This window comes from Cottoperca gobio, chromosome 9 (assembly GCF_900634415.1).
Source record: "Cottoperca gobio chromosome 9, fCotGob3.1, whole genome shotgun sequence".
NCBI classification, from domain to species: domain Eukaryota; kingdom Metazoa; phylum Chordata; class Actinopteri; order Perciformes; family Bovichtidae; genus Cottoperca; species Cottoperca gobio.
In genome coordinates, this window is record NC_041363.1 from 1,094,138 (window position 1) to 1,111,637 (window position 17,500).

The 17,500-nt window shown below is 44.4% G+C and overlaps 2 protein-coding genes across 2 annotated transcripts in view; both read right to left on the reverse strand.

Annotated features, from left to right (window-relative positions):
• Positions 1-7,898, reverse strand: part of vps37ba (VPS37B subunit of ESCRT-I a) — a 14,042-nt gene extending 6,144 nt beyond the window's left edge. The window contains exons 1-2 of the mRNA XM_029440646.1: positions 7,669-7,898; positions 50-221 (exon numbers count right to left, since the gene is read on the reverse strand). Coding sequence (XP_029296506.1) covers positions 50-221; positions 7,669-7,773 — 277 coding nt within the window. The 5' untranslated portion in view covers positions 7,774-7,898. The remainder of the gene's footprint in view (positions 1-49; positions 222-7,668) is intronic.
• A 2,459-nt stretch (positions 7,899-10,357) lies between these two features.
• abcb9 (ATP-binding cassette, sub-family B (MDR/TAP), member 9) lies at positions 10,358-17,138 on the reverse strand. The gene is made up of 12 exons (XM_029440637.1): positions 16,867-17,138; positions 15,568-16,238; positions 14,308-14,422; positions 13,729-13,859; positions 13,429-13,634; positions 12,979-13,176; positions 12,685-12,813; positions 12,409-12,597; positions 11,761-11,934; positions 11,211-11,370; positions 10,872-11,008; positions 10,358-10,794 (listed from the first exon to the last, which is right to left on the reverse strand). The coding sequence occupies exons 2-12, from the start codon at positions 16,235-16,237 to the stop codon at positions 10,471-10,473; spliced, it is 2,433 nt and encodes an 810-aa protein (XP_029296497.1). The 5' UTR covers position 16,238; positions 16,867-17,138; the 3' UTR covers positions 10,358-10,470.
• Between the last annotated feature and the right edge of the window lie 362 nt (positions 17,139-17,500).

Sequence of the window (17,500 nt, forward strand, 5' to 3'; positions counted from 1 at the left end):
TGACGACACTCGGAGGAACGTTCTTGTGATATCTGCACCGTTGGAGTACCTAGTGTGGATTTGCGGAGCTGAAAGGACTCGAAGTTGTCCTGCAGACAGCCGTAGCGGGTGGTGAGCTCTTCTTTCTTGTGCTCCAGTCGAGGCTGCAGCGCCAAGTTCTGCTCGGCCAGGGTTCGGTTGTTGACCAACGTCGTCTCCTTGCTCTGCTGGACTTCCTGCATCTGCAAGAGACAAAGAAACAAAAACATGTGAGAAAGATATTCACGACATCACCTGTTCATTTCAGACAAACTGCGTCAGTGATGCTCGGAGCGGACAACGTTTCCCTGATGACGGCAAATCATCTGTTCACCGCGCTTTGTTTTTTACATTCCTCCTGTTGCAAATTTTAAAAAGCACTTTGTCATGTTTTCCATGTGAAGTCGTGTCGCTTAATGACAAGTGATCCTCGAGTCTCATCCAACAAAATAAAAAGATAAAGTTATTCTAGTGAATATTATGAATCAACACTTAAACTGCCAGTTCTCACACAACTCCCACACATCACATATTTAGAAAGACAAATCATGACGACAACAAATGTGCCAGAGAACTGTTCAAAGTCACCACCCAGCAGCGTGAGGAGTCTCTATAAAGACCTGCAAGGCCATCACTTTCTTTGTCTGGTTATATAAACAAAGTACTAAATGCAACACGACTCAATTTCCCCGACAGCAGGATTAGATTTAGAGCAGATGCACCTGAGATGCTGCTCACTACAAGATGTAATGTACCAGTTACTGAATAATAGACCCTTCAACAGGTGTATCTAATAACATTAAGCATGGCCGCATGCCATTCAGGTGCGTCAGTAAAGAACTACAGAAGTGTCGACAGTCCGCAAGCAGAAAGGTTGGAGAGCCTCCATCACAGGCTGGAGAGCCTCCATCACAGGTTAGAGAGCCTCCATCACAGGTTGGAGAGCCTCCATCACATCATAGGTTGGAGAGCCTCCATCACATCATAGGTTGGAGAGCCTCCATCACAGGTTGGAGAGCCTCCATCACAGGTTGGAGAGCCTCCATCACAGGTTGGAGAGCCTCCATCACAGGTTGGAGAGCCTCCATCACATCACAGGCTGGAGAGCCTCCATCACATCACAGGCTGGAGAGCCTCCATCACATCACAGGTTGGAGAGCCTCCATCACATCACAGGTTGGAGAGCCTCCATCACATCACAGGTTGGAGAGCCTCCATCACATCACAGGCTGGAGAGCCTCCATCACATCACAGGCTGGAGAGCCTCCATCACATCACAGGCTGGAGAGCCTCCATCACATCACAGGCTGGAGAGCCTCCATCACAGGCTGGAGAGCCTCCATCACATCACAGGCTGGAGAGCCTCCATCACAGGCTGGAGAGCCTCCATCACATCACAGGTTGGAGAGCCTCCATCACATCACAGGTTGGAGAGCCTCCATCACATCACATCACAGGTTGGAGAGCCTCCATCACAGGCTGGAGAGCCTCCATCACATCACAGGCTGGAGAGCCTCCATCACAGGCTGGAGAGCCTCCATCACATCACAGGTTGGAGAGCCTCCATCACATCACAGGCTGGAGAGCCTCCATCACATCACAGGCTGGAGAGCCTCCATCACATCACAGGCTGGAGAGCCTCCATCACAGGCTGGAGAGCCTCCATCACATCACAGGCTGGAGAGCCTCCATCACATCACAGGCGGTGCATCTTAATGAAATCCAATATTATTGGCAGCGATTGTAATTTTCTTGGCCGATTCAGATTTCTGATTTAATTACTCACTATAATCAACAGGATACACAAACTGCTAAGAAGTAAGAAGTTTACACTCACTTTATTTTGTAGGCAATAAAAAGCTGGTTCAGAGTTCAGACAAAAATAAATAAATAAAAAGTTATTCACTCAAGTATCATATACGACAAAGAAGCATTTCTGCTCCTGCTATTTCTCCAATGACTCATTTCACACATGTGACCAACATGTTGTCTGTGCAGCAGCAAGGAACCCTCTAAAGATACACAGCAGCAGCGTAGCGCTCGGTTATGGAGTAGTTTCTAAAAGTGGTCTTGTTTGGCGGCTAAACTGACGGAAAACAACATTTTATGCGGGAAAAGCAGCTAAATATGTCCATTACTGCACTTTGCACCATCGTATCCTGGAAGTGACCAATTTGCTCGTTCATGGCCGCGGCTGAAAGGCAGAACTTTATATAGCATCTGTAACTGCAGGCTTCTTCTGTCTAACCAAACACATAATTGTTTGCTTGGACGCTGCACTCGGCTGCAGTAATCACAGAACATGAAGGTTCAGAGCGGCTCCAGATGGACCACAGACCTGCAGAGAGCGAGGACTAATAACCTGCAGTCGCAGCGCTGCGTAATAATGAGCTGAACAGCTCAATAAGCTGCATTAGTGGCTTTTGTTTTTGCTAATTACTTAACTCATCCTGATTTAGGGGCTTTACAAAGATTAAGGATCTGATTAGGTATAGTGTTGCTTTTTAAAAAGGACAAAGATGAGTTTTTAAAACAAAAACATGTTTGTTATCAAATGTAGAACACAGAAGGACACACAGGGAGAAAGAACCAACACGAGTCTATACGTGTTCATTTCTCCTCCATTGTTGTTGTTGAGCTCTTGCACAGACGGTGCTATTCGTCTCTGCAAAGTGTTTTACTCAAAAGTTGAACATTTGTCAGCTGCTGGTACCAGAATCAAAGTCCAAACCTGCAGCGAGCTCCTCGTCACGCTGCAGGCAGCACATTTCTGTCACATGTGCATTTCCTTCTTTCTTCTGTGTAACCACAATTAGTATCAGAGCAAGAGCTGCTGATATGAGCTGCGGATATATCATTGGATGTATAGATGTCGGCAGATAACCAACAACAAGTTGCGCTGCAGAGTCATTTATAAACATCTCCATCACCCCAGAGGAACGATCAGCTGATCTGCAGCGTCAGATCTGTAAAACACTGCTGGATCAGGAAAGAAGCCAAAAGCGAGAGATGAATATAAACTTGCTTCAAAATGTAACGTATAATAAAAAGCTTAAATGAGCCGTCGCATCATGTGTTGACTTATAAAAGTGGGTCACCAACACATCCAGATCATCAGCAAGGTGTCTTTTTAAAAATGTGGCTGAAAAGAAGCTGCAGAAATATCTGACAGTCTGAGCTCGTCTCCCAAAACAAACCTGTTATTACAGACATGCATACAGAGTGTACAGGTGTACTGAGTGTACAGGTGTACTGAGTGTACAGGTGTACTGAGTGAGGCAGAGTGTACAGGTGTACTGAGTGTACAGGTGTACTGAGTGAGGCAGAGTGTACAGATGTACTGAGTGTACAGGTGTACCGAGTGTACAGGTGTACCGGGTGTACAGGTGTACTGGGTGTACAGGTGTACTGAGTGAGGCAGAGTGTACAGATGTACTGAGTGAGGCAGAGTGTACAGGTGTACCGAGTGTACAGGTGTACCGAGTGTACAGGTGTACCGAGTGTACAGGTGTACCGGGTGTACAGGTGTACTGGGTGTACAAGTGTACTGAGTGAGGCAGAGTGTACAGATGTACTGAGTGAGGCAGAGTGTACAGGTGTACTGAGTGTACAGGTGTACCGAGTGTACAGGTGTACTGGGTGTACAGGTGTACTGAGTGTACAGGTGTACTGAGTGTACAGGTGTACCGAGTGTACAGGTGTACCGGGTGTACAGGTGTACTGGGTGTACAAGTGTACTGAGTGAGGCAGAGTGTACAGATGTACTGAGTGAGGCAGAGTGTACAGGTGTACTGAGTGAGGCAGAGTGTACAGATGTACTGAGTGAGGCAGAGTGTACAGGTGTACCGAGTGTACAGGTGTACCGGGTGTACAGGTGTACTGGGTGTACAAGTGTACTGAGTGAGGCAGAGTGTACAGGTGTACTGAGTGAGGCAGAGTGTACAGGTGTACTGAGTGTACAGGTGTACCGAGTGTACAGGTGTACTGAGTGAGGCAAAGTGTACAGATGTACTGAGTGAGGCAGAGTGTACAGGTGTACTGAGTGAGGCAGAGTGTACAGGTGTACTGAGTGTACAGGTGTACTGAGTGTACTGAGTGTACAGGTGTACTGAGTGTACAGGTGTACCGAGTGTACAGGTGTACTGAGTGTACTGAGTGTACAGGTGTACTGAGTGAGGCAGAGTGTACAGGTGTACCGAGTGTACAGGTGTACTGAGTGTACAGGTGTACTGAGTGTACAGGTGTACTGAGTGAGGCAGAGTGTACAGGTGTACTGAGTGTACAGGTGTACTGAGTGTACAGGTGTACAGAGTGTACAGGTGTACTGGGTGAGGCATAGTGTACAGGTGTACTGAGTGTACAGGTGTACTGGGTGAGGCAGAGTGTACAGGTGTACTGAGTGTACAGGTGTACTGAGTGTACAGGTGTACCGAGTGTACAGGTGTACTGGGTGAGGCAGAGTGTACAGGTGTACTGGGTGTACAGGTGTACTGAGTGTACAGGTGTACCGAGTGTACAGGTGTACTGAGTGTACAGATGTACTGAGTGAGGCAGAGTGTACAGGTGTACTGGGTGAGGCAGAGTGTACAGGTGTACTGAGTGTACAGGTGTACTGAGTGTACAGGTGTACCGAGTGTACAGGTGTACTGGGTGAGGCAGAGGACAGGTGACACTTTAAGGTCCATTCATGTGAAAACAGGATGCACGGAATGTAAACAAATTCACGACAGAACCATTTGCATTATTCAAAAAATTACCCGGATGGACAAAGTTTCGCAACAAGTAGCAAAACATAATTTATGATTGAAGTTAGAAATGTGCGTGACGTCTCCTGTAGTTCGATCTTCGGGTTACGGTAAAGTTTAGGTTAAAAAACAACGTTTTAAGTTACGGTTTTGCCACAGACAGTCGCTGTGACGTCACCCATTGGTTTGTGGGCTACGGTTTTAAAACCTCGAGTTTGGCGGTTTTAGCCGTCGCCATCTTGTTTGTCTGAACCAGAAGTGACCTGAGACTGTTCGACCCGAGACAACCATTAACATTAATGAAGTAAAAAAACTGTATAAGGGTTCAAAGTTCAAAGAGACAAAAACGAACCGGACAACACCAGGTGGTCTCCACCTGTCAATCACAGGTAGCCCCGCCCTAAAGCGACGCTGCGTTATCCTTTACTTTAAATGTTTCCATAAGTTACTAAATGAACATCATGTTGAAGAAGACTTGAAACTACAGACTGAGACATAAACTCATCAGGACAATGTTACTGAGGAAATAAATCAAGAAGTAGAAACATTTCCTCATAGACTTCTATACACTCTGACTTCCTCCTGTAACAGAGGAGTCGCTCCTGGGGGCCGTTAGAAAGGATTAAAGTTTAAGGCACTTGGCTTCACTGTTAGGACCCAGAGGTTACCGCCTGGGACAGGACGACCCACAGCGACCCGCCGAGAACCAGACACAGCTCCCGGGTGAGTCTTCGCGTTGTCCCCTCAGGCACGGCTACGTGTCAAGATATTCCAGCGACACTCAGAAGTTCTCAGCACTCTCAGGTTTCACTCAAAGCTTTATGACACCCACTGCCTTTGTTCCCATACAGTGGAATACAAAGAGCATTTTCCCGAGACATTTCAGGCGTGTCTTTACTCGCCTGAAGCTCTTCCATCTCTGCGAAAACCTTATGACTAACTTTAAACTCAACAACTGCAGCGTCATTGCAGTAAACAAGATCCTCCCTCTCTGTGAGCCGAGGGAACAGGAACATGAATCCATGGAGACAATCAGACAGGGTGTGGATCAAAAACAGAACTGACAACACAAACAGGCCAGCGCACAGCACAACATGCACGAGCTAATAATAACTTACTGTATTCTTCTTGCTTCTGCGAGGTGAAATGGATCTGGAGCACTTGAGCCAACATGATGTCGCCGATAGTGTCTCATGTCTAAGAAGATGGGGCTTTTATCACATGTCTTTTTATCACTGTTGCACAAAATGAGCTTTACTGAGATGCCAGAGTGACAGACACGGCACCATGACAGCTACAAGAATTCCTGACAGTGTTTGATGTTTCTAATAACTGATTGCGCCCAAACTGTAGCTTTGTTTCCTCAAGAGTTTGCACTTTGAAGAATTCTCCTTTTTTCCTTTAAAGGGGCTAATTCATCCGGGTATTTATTTGGGAAGCAGCAGCCGTGTGGGGAATAATCATAAGCACAACTCCTGCGTAACAATGTGTCAAATCTGTGAGCACTCCCTTTTGATATGGCTAATTTTAGTTTGCGATAAAACCCTTTCTAAGGACTATGGCTTGTAATCGCTCCGAGTATGGAAAAACTTGAGGCTTATCAGCTGATAATCAGGACTAATGACAGAGTGCAACGCAGGGCAGCAGGTACACATGCAGGGGAAGTGCTGAGTCCTTGTGCTACACGAGCAAAGCCACGGAGAAGAGTGCAGAAAGCAACGCAGGCATTAATGTTGTAGACCTGCATGTTCATATAAGATGTTAAAGTCTGTGATGAGTTGGTTGGCAGATGTTTCCATTAATGGGACGTTAAAGTACATTTCCAGAGGTTAAAAACTATGTTTCTATTGTTATAGTTTTTATTTCTATTGATAATTTGCTTACGTTTATTTGGTTTTTAAAATGGGCAGAGATTACATTAAATGTTCATGTTTTCTGGTTCTTGTTTGAATTAAATATTCAAATATTTTCTTTAATCTTTTTTATGTTTTAACATTGTGCCAACCAACCCCATGATGAGGCTGGTTGGCACACATGCACATGACTTTAATCACGAACCACCTACTTTGTGTACATTAAAACAAGTTTATTTAAAGCTGAGACATTCACTGAATACATTTGCTGCTGGTTAGAATATTCTAACATGAATTATACCAGAGAAATAATGCAGAAAGTAAAAAGTGAGCCAACCTTCATAAAGCATCACTTTAAACCTATTCTGAATGTATAAAATAAACGGGTGAATTCGGCTTTATTCAGCAATACAGAAATGAATGCATTTAATATTTATGTTGTTGTATTGATGTAAATGTTAATTATGGTTCCGGGTGTTCGTTGAGCTGGTTAATAATTAACATATTAGATACGAGTGTTAAGTTCTGTTTTCCTGGGTATCGGTGTACCTGCGCAGTCACTCATAAATTGGCATATTTTTGAGTGGAGTTTGGCGTGAAGACCTGTCTGGAAAGAGGGTCGAAGCTAGGCCATTGCTTAAAAATGTAACATTTTCTGAAAATAACCCAGCATTCATGCAGTCATTACAAAGTATTATCGTTCATACATACTCCTGGATGTAGACGAGCTGTCGTTGTCTGGGAAAGTACAATTATTTGGGAGCAACAATGTCGTAAACTGGGAATGCTCGAGTGTTCAAACTTGAGACAATGCTCGACCGGCTCCGTCCCAAGGTTAACGATTTCTACCCGATGTTAGGTTTCACAACAACGAAGTTCGGTTGACTAAACACATCAGGGATCAAATCCTAAACTTGATTCGTAGCAACCATTTCCGTAACTGTCCCGAGCCTATGTTGGGAAACACAACAAAGGGCTGAGGGGAAAAACAGTGACCGAGGAAAAGCAGTCAGTTGCTAACGTTGGACTACAAAAGCGAAGATTTAACGTACCTCCTCCATCTCCTGGACCATTTTTGTGAGTTTTTCGTCGTCCTCTAGAATTTCGTTGAGTTGAGTCATCGTGTAAGCGCTAAATTTGTTGGAAAAACTGGACATTTTAGCTCCTGTTGTGTGTTTCTCTTCCTCTGAACCCTCTTCTTCAGACTGTGACAGCTGACTGAGCTTCTCTAACAGGAAGTAGCCCAGTGCTGCCTTCACGTGCTGTCGGAACTAGTACCATCACCGCTAAACCTCACAACGGCTGTAGAAATAGCTGAATATCTGTGCTACATATTTATTTTTAACGTTATAACAACATACAGAAACATAGAATTTTACTTTCACGGCAAATCAGAGCTATTTATTGTTATATTACATTAAGATATAACTCACACCTAGCTTCTGATTATTTATTGATTGTATTTGCACACACATAAAACTGCATAAAATACAGGTGACAAAAAACATAGCTAACATAAAATACAACAAAAGATAAATGACAACAAGAAGCAGACAAAATGATCTAAACACTAACCAATCAGTAGAAAACAATAATATAGAAACAAATAAATACATGAAAAAAATTAAGAAATGCAAGAAATGTATACACCAAGCAATACTTAGACATTAATATAATTCCTTTTGAAATGTTCTAAGTCTACCAAGCTCTTGATATCGTGTGCTTTGGCTTTGCATACCTGTGCATCATATCTGAGGGGTGTACCGGCCATGTTTGGTTTTTAAAAAGAAGACGATCAACCTGTTTAGTATTATTTTTATGGATTTGGGAATTAAATTTGAAGTTGATGGTAGAGAAAAAGAAAAAACATATATTTATACGACATACTTACAGTAGAGTGTGTAAAGGTTGCTCCCAAATATCTAAACATGATAAATATATTTATATTGTATGACGCTCGAACAACCTGCAAAATACTACCAGTGTTCAACTGAAATCCAAAAGGGGGGGTTTACGAGGAGACATTAAATGCAGCATTTGGTATTATTTCAACATGTTTGTTTCCATAGAGACCAACGTACATATTTTAGTGTTTATTACATGTATTTTTTATTTACGGTGATTCCTACGATTACATTATTAATCTTTAAAGTCATTTATTTATCCTCATCATCACAGACAATCATAGAGCTCAAAGGCACCTGTCGTTACAGCGCGTACTTGTGGAATTAAAGCCTTGAAAATAAACACAAAACATTTCCACACCTGCTACTGCGAGATCCATATAAAAAGCAAAGACAAATCCTGAGGAAGACTTTCAGTAAAACATTCCTTTATCCGTCGGGAGTGTGATGATGACCTAATAAAAACAAACAAACCATAAACGTTACATCAACGTACTTTTCTTAATATATTACTAACACAGTTAGAGTTCATTTCTTTTAAGTGCTATGATATGATATGTTTGGATACATTCAACTATATCTTTAAACTTCATAATGCTACTCTGTTTGTCTTTAAGTGGATCTTAACCTGAACTGATTCTGTCATGATCCACATTAACATTATGCACGAGTGGATTATTAAACATTAAGATCCTGGGCACCGACATGCAACAGGACCTTCACCTCTCTACATACAGGAGCAAGACACAAACACTTTATAGATGTTTAGCTGTTTAATTGTGTTTGTCTTTGTCCCTTTGTGATTACTTTGCTTCTTTGTAGTTGTTATAAGTCTCTTTGTAGTTGTTGTAAGTCTCTTTGTAGTTGTAAGTCTCTTTGTAGTTGTTGTAAGTCTCTTTGTAGTTGTTGTAAGTCTCTTTGTAGTTGTTGTAAGTCTCTTTGTAGTTGTTGTAAGTCTCTTTGTAGTTGTTGTAAGTCTCTTTGTAGTTGCTTTGTGTCTCTTTCCAGTCATTTCGAGTGGTTTCCTGGTTGCTGCGCGTCTCTTCGACTGACGCCCCTGGGCCCGTTCAGCAATCCGTCCATCAATATATGAAGATCCTGGATTTCTGTTGATGATGATGTCCACCCTCGTGATGTCCACTCTCGTGATGTCCACTCTCGTGATGTCCACTCCCGTGATGTCCACTCCCATGACGTCCACTCCCATGTCCACTCTCACGTCCACTCTCACGTCCACTCCACGGTCCACTCTCACGTCCACTCTACGTCCATCTCACACGTCCACTCCAACGTCCACTCTCACGTCCACTCTCACGTCCACTCGCACGTCCATCTTCCACTCCACTCTCACGTCCACTCTCACTGTCCACTCTCACGTCCACTCTCATCGTCTCACTCTCCACGTCCACGTCTCACGTCACTCTCACGTTCCACTCTCACGTCCACTCTCACGTCCACTCCCACGTCCACTCTCACGTCCACCTCACGTCCACTTCTCACGTCCACTCTCACGTCACTCTCACGTACCATTCTCCACGTCCACTCCACGTCCACGCTCACGTCCACTCCCACGTCCACTCCACGTCCACTCCCACGTCACTCTCACGTCCACTCCCACGTCACTCTCACGTCCACTCTCACGTCCACTCTCACGTCCACTCCCACGTCCACTCCCGTCCACGTCTCACTCGTCCACGTCCACGTCTACTCTCACGTCCACTCCCACGTCCACTCCACGTCCACTCCCACGTCCACTCCCACGTCCACTCTCACGTCCACTCCCACGTCCACTCTCACGTCCACTCCACGTCCACTCTCACGTCCACTCTCACGTCCACTCCCACGTCCACTCCCACGTCCACTCTCACGTCCACTCTCACGTCCACTCCCACGTCCACTCCCACGTCCACTCTCACGTCCACTCTCACGTCCACTCCCTGCACTTTATTCTCAGTAGCGCACGTTGCGCTCCGACTCACTGCCGCCGCTGCTGCAGCTGGTCTGCCTCCTCCGCCGCCTTCCACCGTCAGACTTCCAGCTGAGTTCTTGGGAGGGGTTGAGGACCTCCGCCCCCGTCTCGATGCCCAGGACCTGCCTCTGCACCAGCTTGTAGTAAAGCCCCTCGCTGGCCATCAGCTGACTGTGGGACCCCTGTTCGGCCACATGGCCCCTGTCGATCACAAGGATGTTGTGTGCCTTCTCCACCGTGCTGAGCCGATGTGCGATGACCAGCACCGTGTGCTCCTGCATGATGTTGTTCAGAGCCTTCTGCACCTGCAGTAGATAAAGTGGAGATCAACACAACGATCGCTACACATTAGAAAAGTTCCCTAATGAAGCCTTTCACTCACGATGTGTTCACTCTCTGCATCCAGGGCGCTGGTCGCCTCGTCCAGGATGAGAACACGAGGGTTGCGGATGAGAGCTCTTGCGATGGCCACTCTTTGTTTCTGCCCCCCCGACAGCTGGGTGCCTTTCTCTCCAACATCTGGGGAACAATAAGGAGCGATAATTCAACTGCACGTAGGCCATCACCATTATTACGCTATCGACTTAACGGACTATCTATAGACATTACCGCGATCAATTTACGTTATTGATTTATAGTACGATATAAATACACACACGATAGCGTTCCCATCTTTTCCATTAGTAATCCATCAACCTCTAAATGAACACGTAAAGATTACTTGTCTTGTAGCCCGTCGGGAGGCTGGAGATGAAGTCGTGAGCGTTAGCCTTGGTGGCAGCCTGCACCACAGCCTCCATGGGGACATCGCTCAGACCGTAGGTGATGTTCTCCTCGACCGTCCGGGCGAACAGCACAGGCTCCTGCCCTACGAGACCGATCTGCAAACAAAACAACAAATGATCCTGTAACAAGGACAATGTGGAGCAGAAGTCAGAAACATCTTGTTCCTCTGTGCACTCGAATGATCAGTTGACGATGAGTCAACTGATCATTCGTTAGTATCTGTGAAACACCTTCCTGCTGTCTGAATACTCAATAAGTATTAATCTGTGGCTGAAAATAGAGCCAAACAAAAGAGCAATGTTTGCTGAAAACTACAGTTTCAGGAAATCACTTTATTATTTAATAAGAACATATTTGTGATTGCTTTATTAGAAATCTGTAGATGACATTAACCCTTAAGTGGGAACCAATAGGCTCGGGTTAGATGTGTTGACAATAAGTGAAGAGTAAGCCAGACATTAAAGGGTTGACCTTTGACCTCTGACCTTGGAGTGGAGGTAGTCGTGCTGGAAGGTGTGGACGGGCTTTCCATCCAGCAGCACTTGGCCTTGCTGAGGAATGTAGAAGTTCTCCAGCAGACTCACGCAGGAGCTCTTTCCGCTGCCTGAAGGTCCCACGATGGCGGTCACCTGCCCGGGCCGCAGGGTGAACGACACGCCCTGAAAAAACATCAATCAGGAAGTGATTTGACAAAAAAAGATGTAGAAGAAGCAAGAAAGAGGATTAAAGTCTGAAATGGAACAAACTCCAGATTTTAAAGTGAACAAACACATTATATGTTGTTGTGAATTGTTGGGTTGATACCGATTGTTTTTGTTATTCGTTTCTCCTTCTGTGCCTGTGAAGCAAAGACATCTGAACCTTAAAGTCCTTCATTACGTTATCTCTGAATGAAATAGCAACCGTACGGAAGAATGTAACTACTTTCTCTGAGACACGGAAAATATAGTTATATTTATTTGTTAACAAACGTCTTACGTCATGCCGGAGTCGTGTCCAAAATAACTAAAGCGACATTTAGCCAATTAATGTGAGCGTCCTTTAAATGCAACACTGCGCGACACTAATCTGAGAAGCAGAAGAACCCGCGCGAAGAGCTCCACAGATGATCAGCAGGATGCCTCGCAGCCAACCTTCAGGATATCGATGTCGGGGCGTGTCGGGTAGGCAAACGTGACGTCTTTAAACTCCACCAGACCGCCGCACGTGTCGGGAGCCTCCGTGCCGTCAGCTGGATGTTTGGGTTCCCTGTCCAGGTACTCGAAAACCTTCTCCGCCGCCCCCACTCCCTGCATGAGCCCCGTGTACACCGAAGAAATGCTCTGGAAGAGGAACCACACGTGACTTCAGTCAAAGGGAACACGTGTCTTCACACACGCAGTTACAAGAATGAATGTGTGATGAAATACCTCCAGACATTCTCCCACTTCCAGCACGTAAATGAAATAAGATATCAAGGCACTGCTGCTCATCTGCCCGGTGACGACAAGGTGGCCGCCATAGTAGAGGACCGCAACCTCTAGAGCAAGCTCTGAGATCTGGAACACACACACACACACACACACACACACACACACACACACACACACACACACACACACACACACACACACACACACACACACACACACACACACACACACTGTAACACACAGGAATGAATAAAGAAACAGAGTTAGAGCTTCACACCTGCTGGTACCTACACAGCTTGACCACATGTAGCCAGCGTAGGCCAGCGCTTGCTTTTTGTTGAGCTGGAACATGACGAGGAGCTTGCTGAGGTAAGAGTCGCCCTCCCCGCCCTCGTTAGCAAAGCTGCGGACCGTCCGCATGGACGAGATGGTTTCCTCTGCGACTTTATTGGCCTCTGCAAGAGTCGTTTGCACCTCTTTGCTCAGTTTCTGGAAAAGAAAAGAAACAAGTAAAATGATGGATCGTTAATAACGACATTTTGATGATCGATTAATCGTTGAGGGAAGACTCTGCAGGTGAAGAAGGTCCAACATGTAACTCACAGACATCAGCATGAAACTTCCCCACTTCACGACTGACAGAAGATGCTGTTAGAAACATTCTTCACTATTTTCTGACATTTTAAAAGCAAAACGATTCATCGATTTAACGAACATTTAATTTACACAAATCGACTTTACCTTGTAGTAATCGCCATAAAGTTTAGAGACGACTGCGATGAAGGGGAACCCCATGATGGTCACCAGCGTGAGCTTCCAGGACAACCCGAACATGAAGATGAAGAAGCCGATGCCCTTCACCATGCTCCGCAGGAAGACGTTGATGTTCTGGGAGATGAGGTCGCACACCTGGGTGGTGTCGGCCGACAGGCGGGAGATGATGTCGCCTGCAGGTGTGACACAGGCAGGTGATCACATCAGAAGGACTGCCCACACAGGGGGAGGAGTCACTGTTACAGATGTTCAGTGTTTCTGTATCACCTGTATGGTTTTCATCAAAAAAGGCAATTTCCTGCCTCATCAGCGTCCTGAAGAGATGGTTCCTGAGCCGGAGGTTCAGCTTCGCAAACGTCAGGGTGAAGACTCCTCCACGCACTCCCATTGCAAGTGAACTAAGGAGGGGAAGGGGTCACTTAAAGGACGACTGGGACAGGTATTCATAACTCCATATGTTCCCAAATGTAATGGAGAAGCCACTAAATGCAAGTCACATGTTTCACACATCTGAGCGAATAGTAACTGTAACTATAAATCCATGACTCAGTTATCTTGAACACTCTCACATCATCAGAACAGAGAAAAGTCTTGTTGAACTGAAGGTTTAACCACCGCAGACTGCCTGACCCCCCCCCCCCCCCCATTTACTCATTATATCATCGTACGTCCTTTTCAATCGTCACTTTTTATAACATCTTCGTATAAAAGGAAATACAAACATTAGAATTCTAGTTTGCCACTTTCACCTAAAAATAAAAACAACGTCATCTTCTATAGATCTGTAATGAGCGTGTCTCTAAGTTGTTTTATTTTGAAAATATCAGAAGCCGTGTGGATCCTCACCTGGCTAATGCCAGAACTGTCAGTGTGATCAGAGGCTTAGTGAAGTACTCCATGCTCTGGTGAACCACAATGCTGTCTATCGCTTTCCCATAGTAGTACGGTATGAAGGCCTCACCTGCAACGAGAGAGGCACAAATATACTGTAAATATAATGTAGAATAATCTAAATATAATGTAGAATAATCTAAATATAATGTAAAATAATCTAAATATAATAATCTAAATATAATGTAAAATAATCTAAATATAATGTAGAATAATCTAAATATAATGTAAAATAATCTAAATATAATAATCTAAATATAATGTAAAATAATCTAAATATAATGTAGAATAATCTAAATGTCAAATAATGTAAATATAATGTAATATGATGTAAATATAATATAAATATGAGGTAAGGGCTGGCCACACAGGTGTTTCTGGCTCTGAGTGACTGTTCATGTGTTCATGTGTTCATGTGTTCATGTGTTCATGTGTTTAATGAGTTTTCCTGCATCACTTATGAAGATTCTCAGTGGAAACTTGAACAATAACGACACATCTGTTTTAATAACTTTTCATAAGAAATTCTGTGAACAATAAGTTACTTTAACTTTAACGATCAGTTGATCGACAAATAAATAAAAAATAAACAATAAATTAATGGTTTTAGATTCTGTTTCTACTCGTTGTGAATATTTGAAGCTTTTCTTTGTTTTATATAATAAACTAAATGTATTTTGGAAAGGAGTTGGGCTCTGGGAGACTTTATTTTAATTATTATTAGTATTACTTTATTTATGTAGAAATGTCAGAAAATGTTTTGTGATGTTTCACAGAACAAATGATTCATTGATAAAATGATATAACTTGTTAAAGGTCGTTTTGAAGGTGAGCTGAGACTTTATGTTTAAGTTTATTATGTGTTGTTTGATAAGGTGCCACGAGGTCCTTCCTGCTTCTCTTTGTGCCCATATAAGGTCTCAGGTCTTATCTGTGGTCCTTTAGGTGATTAGTCTTTTTTTCACGTCTCATCTCAATAAAACAGATTTAAAGTGCGGAGAAACTCAGTTTTACAGAAGTGTCGATTAAATCATCTCATCCGTCGTGCCAGTCGACTCAGAATTGATTCAGTCGGCAGCGGTAGGAAACGAAGCGTGGGAATGAGTGTTGCGTAATCTTGAATCAGTAACAGAGTCATGGACTCAGTACTTTTATAACGGCCTCTGTTAAACCGGCTCAGAGTCAACGCTCTGTATCTCTGTGACGCTCACTCACACACAGCAGAAATGAGGAGGAAGAGGGAGGCGACAGACAGCAGTCGGCCATCTTTTCTGCAGTAGCTCAGCAGACGTCCCAGTGTCGCTCTAGAGTTACTCTTCTTCTCCTCCTCCTCCTCCTTCTTCTTCTTCCTCCTCTCACAGCCCACCTCCTGCTCCTCCTCACCAGCTGTCCCCACCAGCTTTTCAGTGTCCTCAGAATCTCCTCCTCCACTCCTGCTGCTGTTTGTACTGCTTGTCAAGTCCTCCTTCCCCAGCAGACTCCAGAGCAGCACGACACCCAGCGAGGAGGCGCAGGTCCAACATATGAGGCTCAGGAGCCAGGGCTGCTGGGTCAGAGGCGCCTGCTCGCTCAGCATCAGCATCTTAGCCAGGGCGTAGGTGAAGACGACGAGGCAGATGAGGAGAATGAGGGTGGTGAGTTTAGCGACCCGCGGTGGGCCTTCTTCTCGATTCCACGACACCCCTGTGCAGGCCGCCAGCAGCAGGGCGGCTCGGAGCAGCACGGCCCACCAGAGGTCCAGCGCTGACTGGAGGATGTTGAAGTTCAGCGCCTCCTTTTTGAAGACGCTCAAGTGTGATCCGTGTGTGTATAGGACGGTGGTGACGACCAGGTCCAGTAGGACAAACAACGCTGTGCAGCTCACAGCTACTGTGACGTGTGACATGCTGAGAAATACAGGAAGTAATTATAAGTGTTGAGATGAGACAGGTGAACAGGGTCATACATGTTGTACACACTACAGGTGAACAGGGTCATACATGTTGTACACACTACAGGTGAACAGAGTCATACATGTTGTACACACTACAGGTGAACAGGGTCATACATGTTGTACACACTACAGGTGAACAGAGTCATACATGTTGTACACACTACAGGTGAACAGGGTCATACATGTTGTACACACTACAGGTGAACAGAGTCATACATGTTGTACACACTACAGGTGAACAGAGTCATACATGTTGTACACACTACAGGTGAACATGACATGTAACTAACAGATATCATGAAGCTTCCCCACTTCATGACTCACATCAACACAAGTTTATATCACAAGTGTTTAATATGTACATGAGGCGTTATGTAATGTAGCTGTGGAGAGTTCACATCTACACACAGTTACACACACACACTCATATATTTGTTTTTATCTTTTCTTTCCACTGGTCTGAAAGAAGACATGTTACATCTCTATCTCCTTAAACTATCTTAAACTAATGCAAAGATCATTCTAGGATATTTTCAAGATCACTCAAATATCAAATTTTGTTTTGATTTCTTTATACTTACTTTTATTTTGAAGGGATGTATTTCCGGTCTTTTAAATAAGACGTTTATATAAATGTCACTGCGCTGCAGAGTCCAGTGCGGCTGTCACACACATCACTAGCGAGGTAAGTTAGCTAGCAGCTCTCAGACGCGTCCGTGTGATTACATCCCATAATATCCAGACAGGTGTTAAATAATCATACTTACGTCATACAATACAATGCAGTGTAACTGACAAACAGCGTCCACGTCCCAAACTGAGCGGCGTCAGAGCCGGTGTCAGAGATCGTGTCTGCACAGAGCACACGCGCAGAGCACAGCACACGCGCAGAGCACACGCGCAGAACATCAACGTGCCTGAAACGCGCGCACGCAAATCCCGGCTGCTTAATGACATTTCTGACTTTCTTACTCTTTCTACTTTCTGCTAAAGATCACATGTAAAGATGTGCATGTGATACGACATTATAAGAAATTAAATGCATTTTTAACATGCCAGCAAAAAAGGTCATAAAGTATTTGTATTTATTTATTTGTTCAAAGAGGTTTAATTACAAAGAAACAATCTTTCCTTTGTGGCCCACAGCGTGTGTACTTTCAGTAGTTAGCTACACCAACACAGTATACTTGAATCATTGTCATCATCATATTTAGT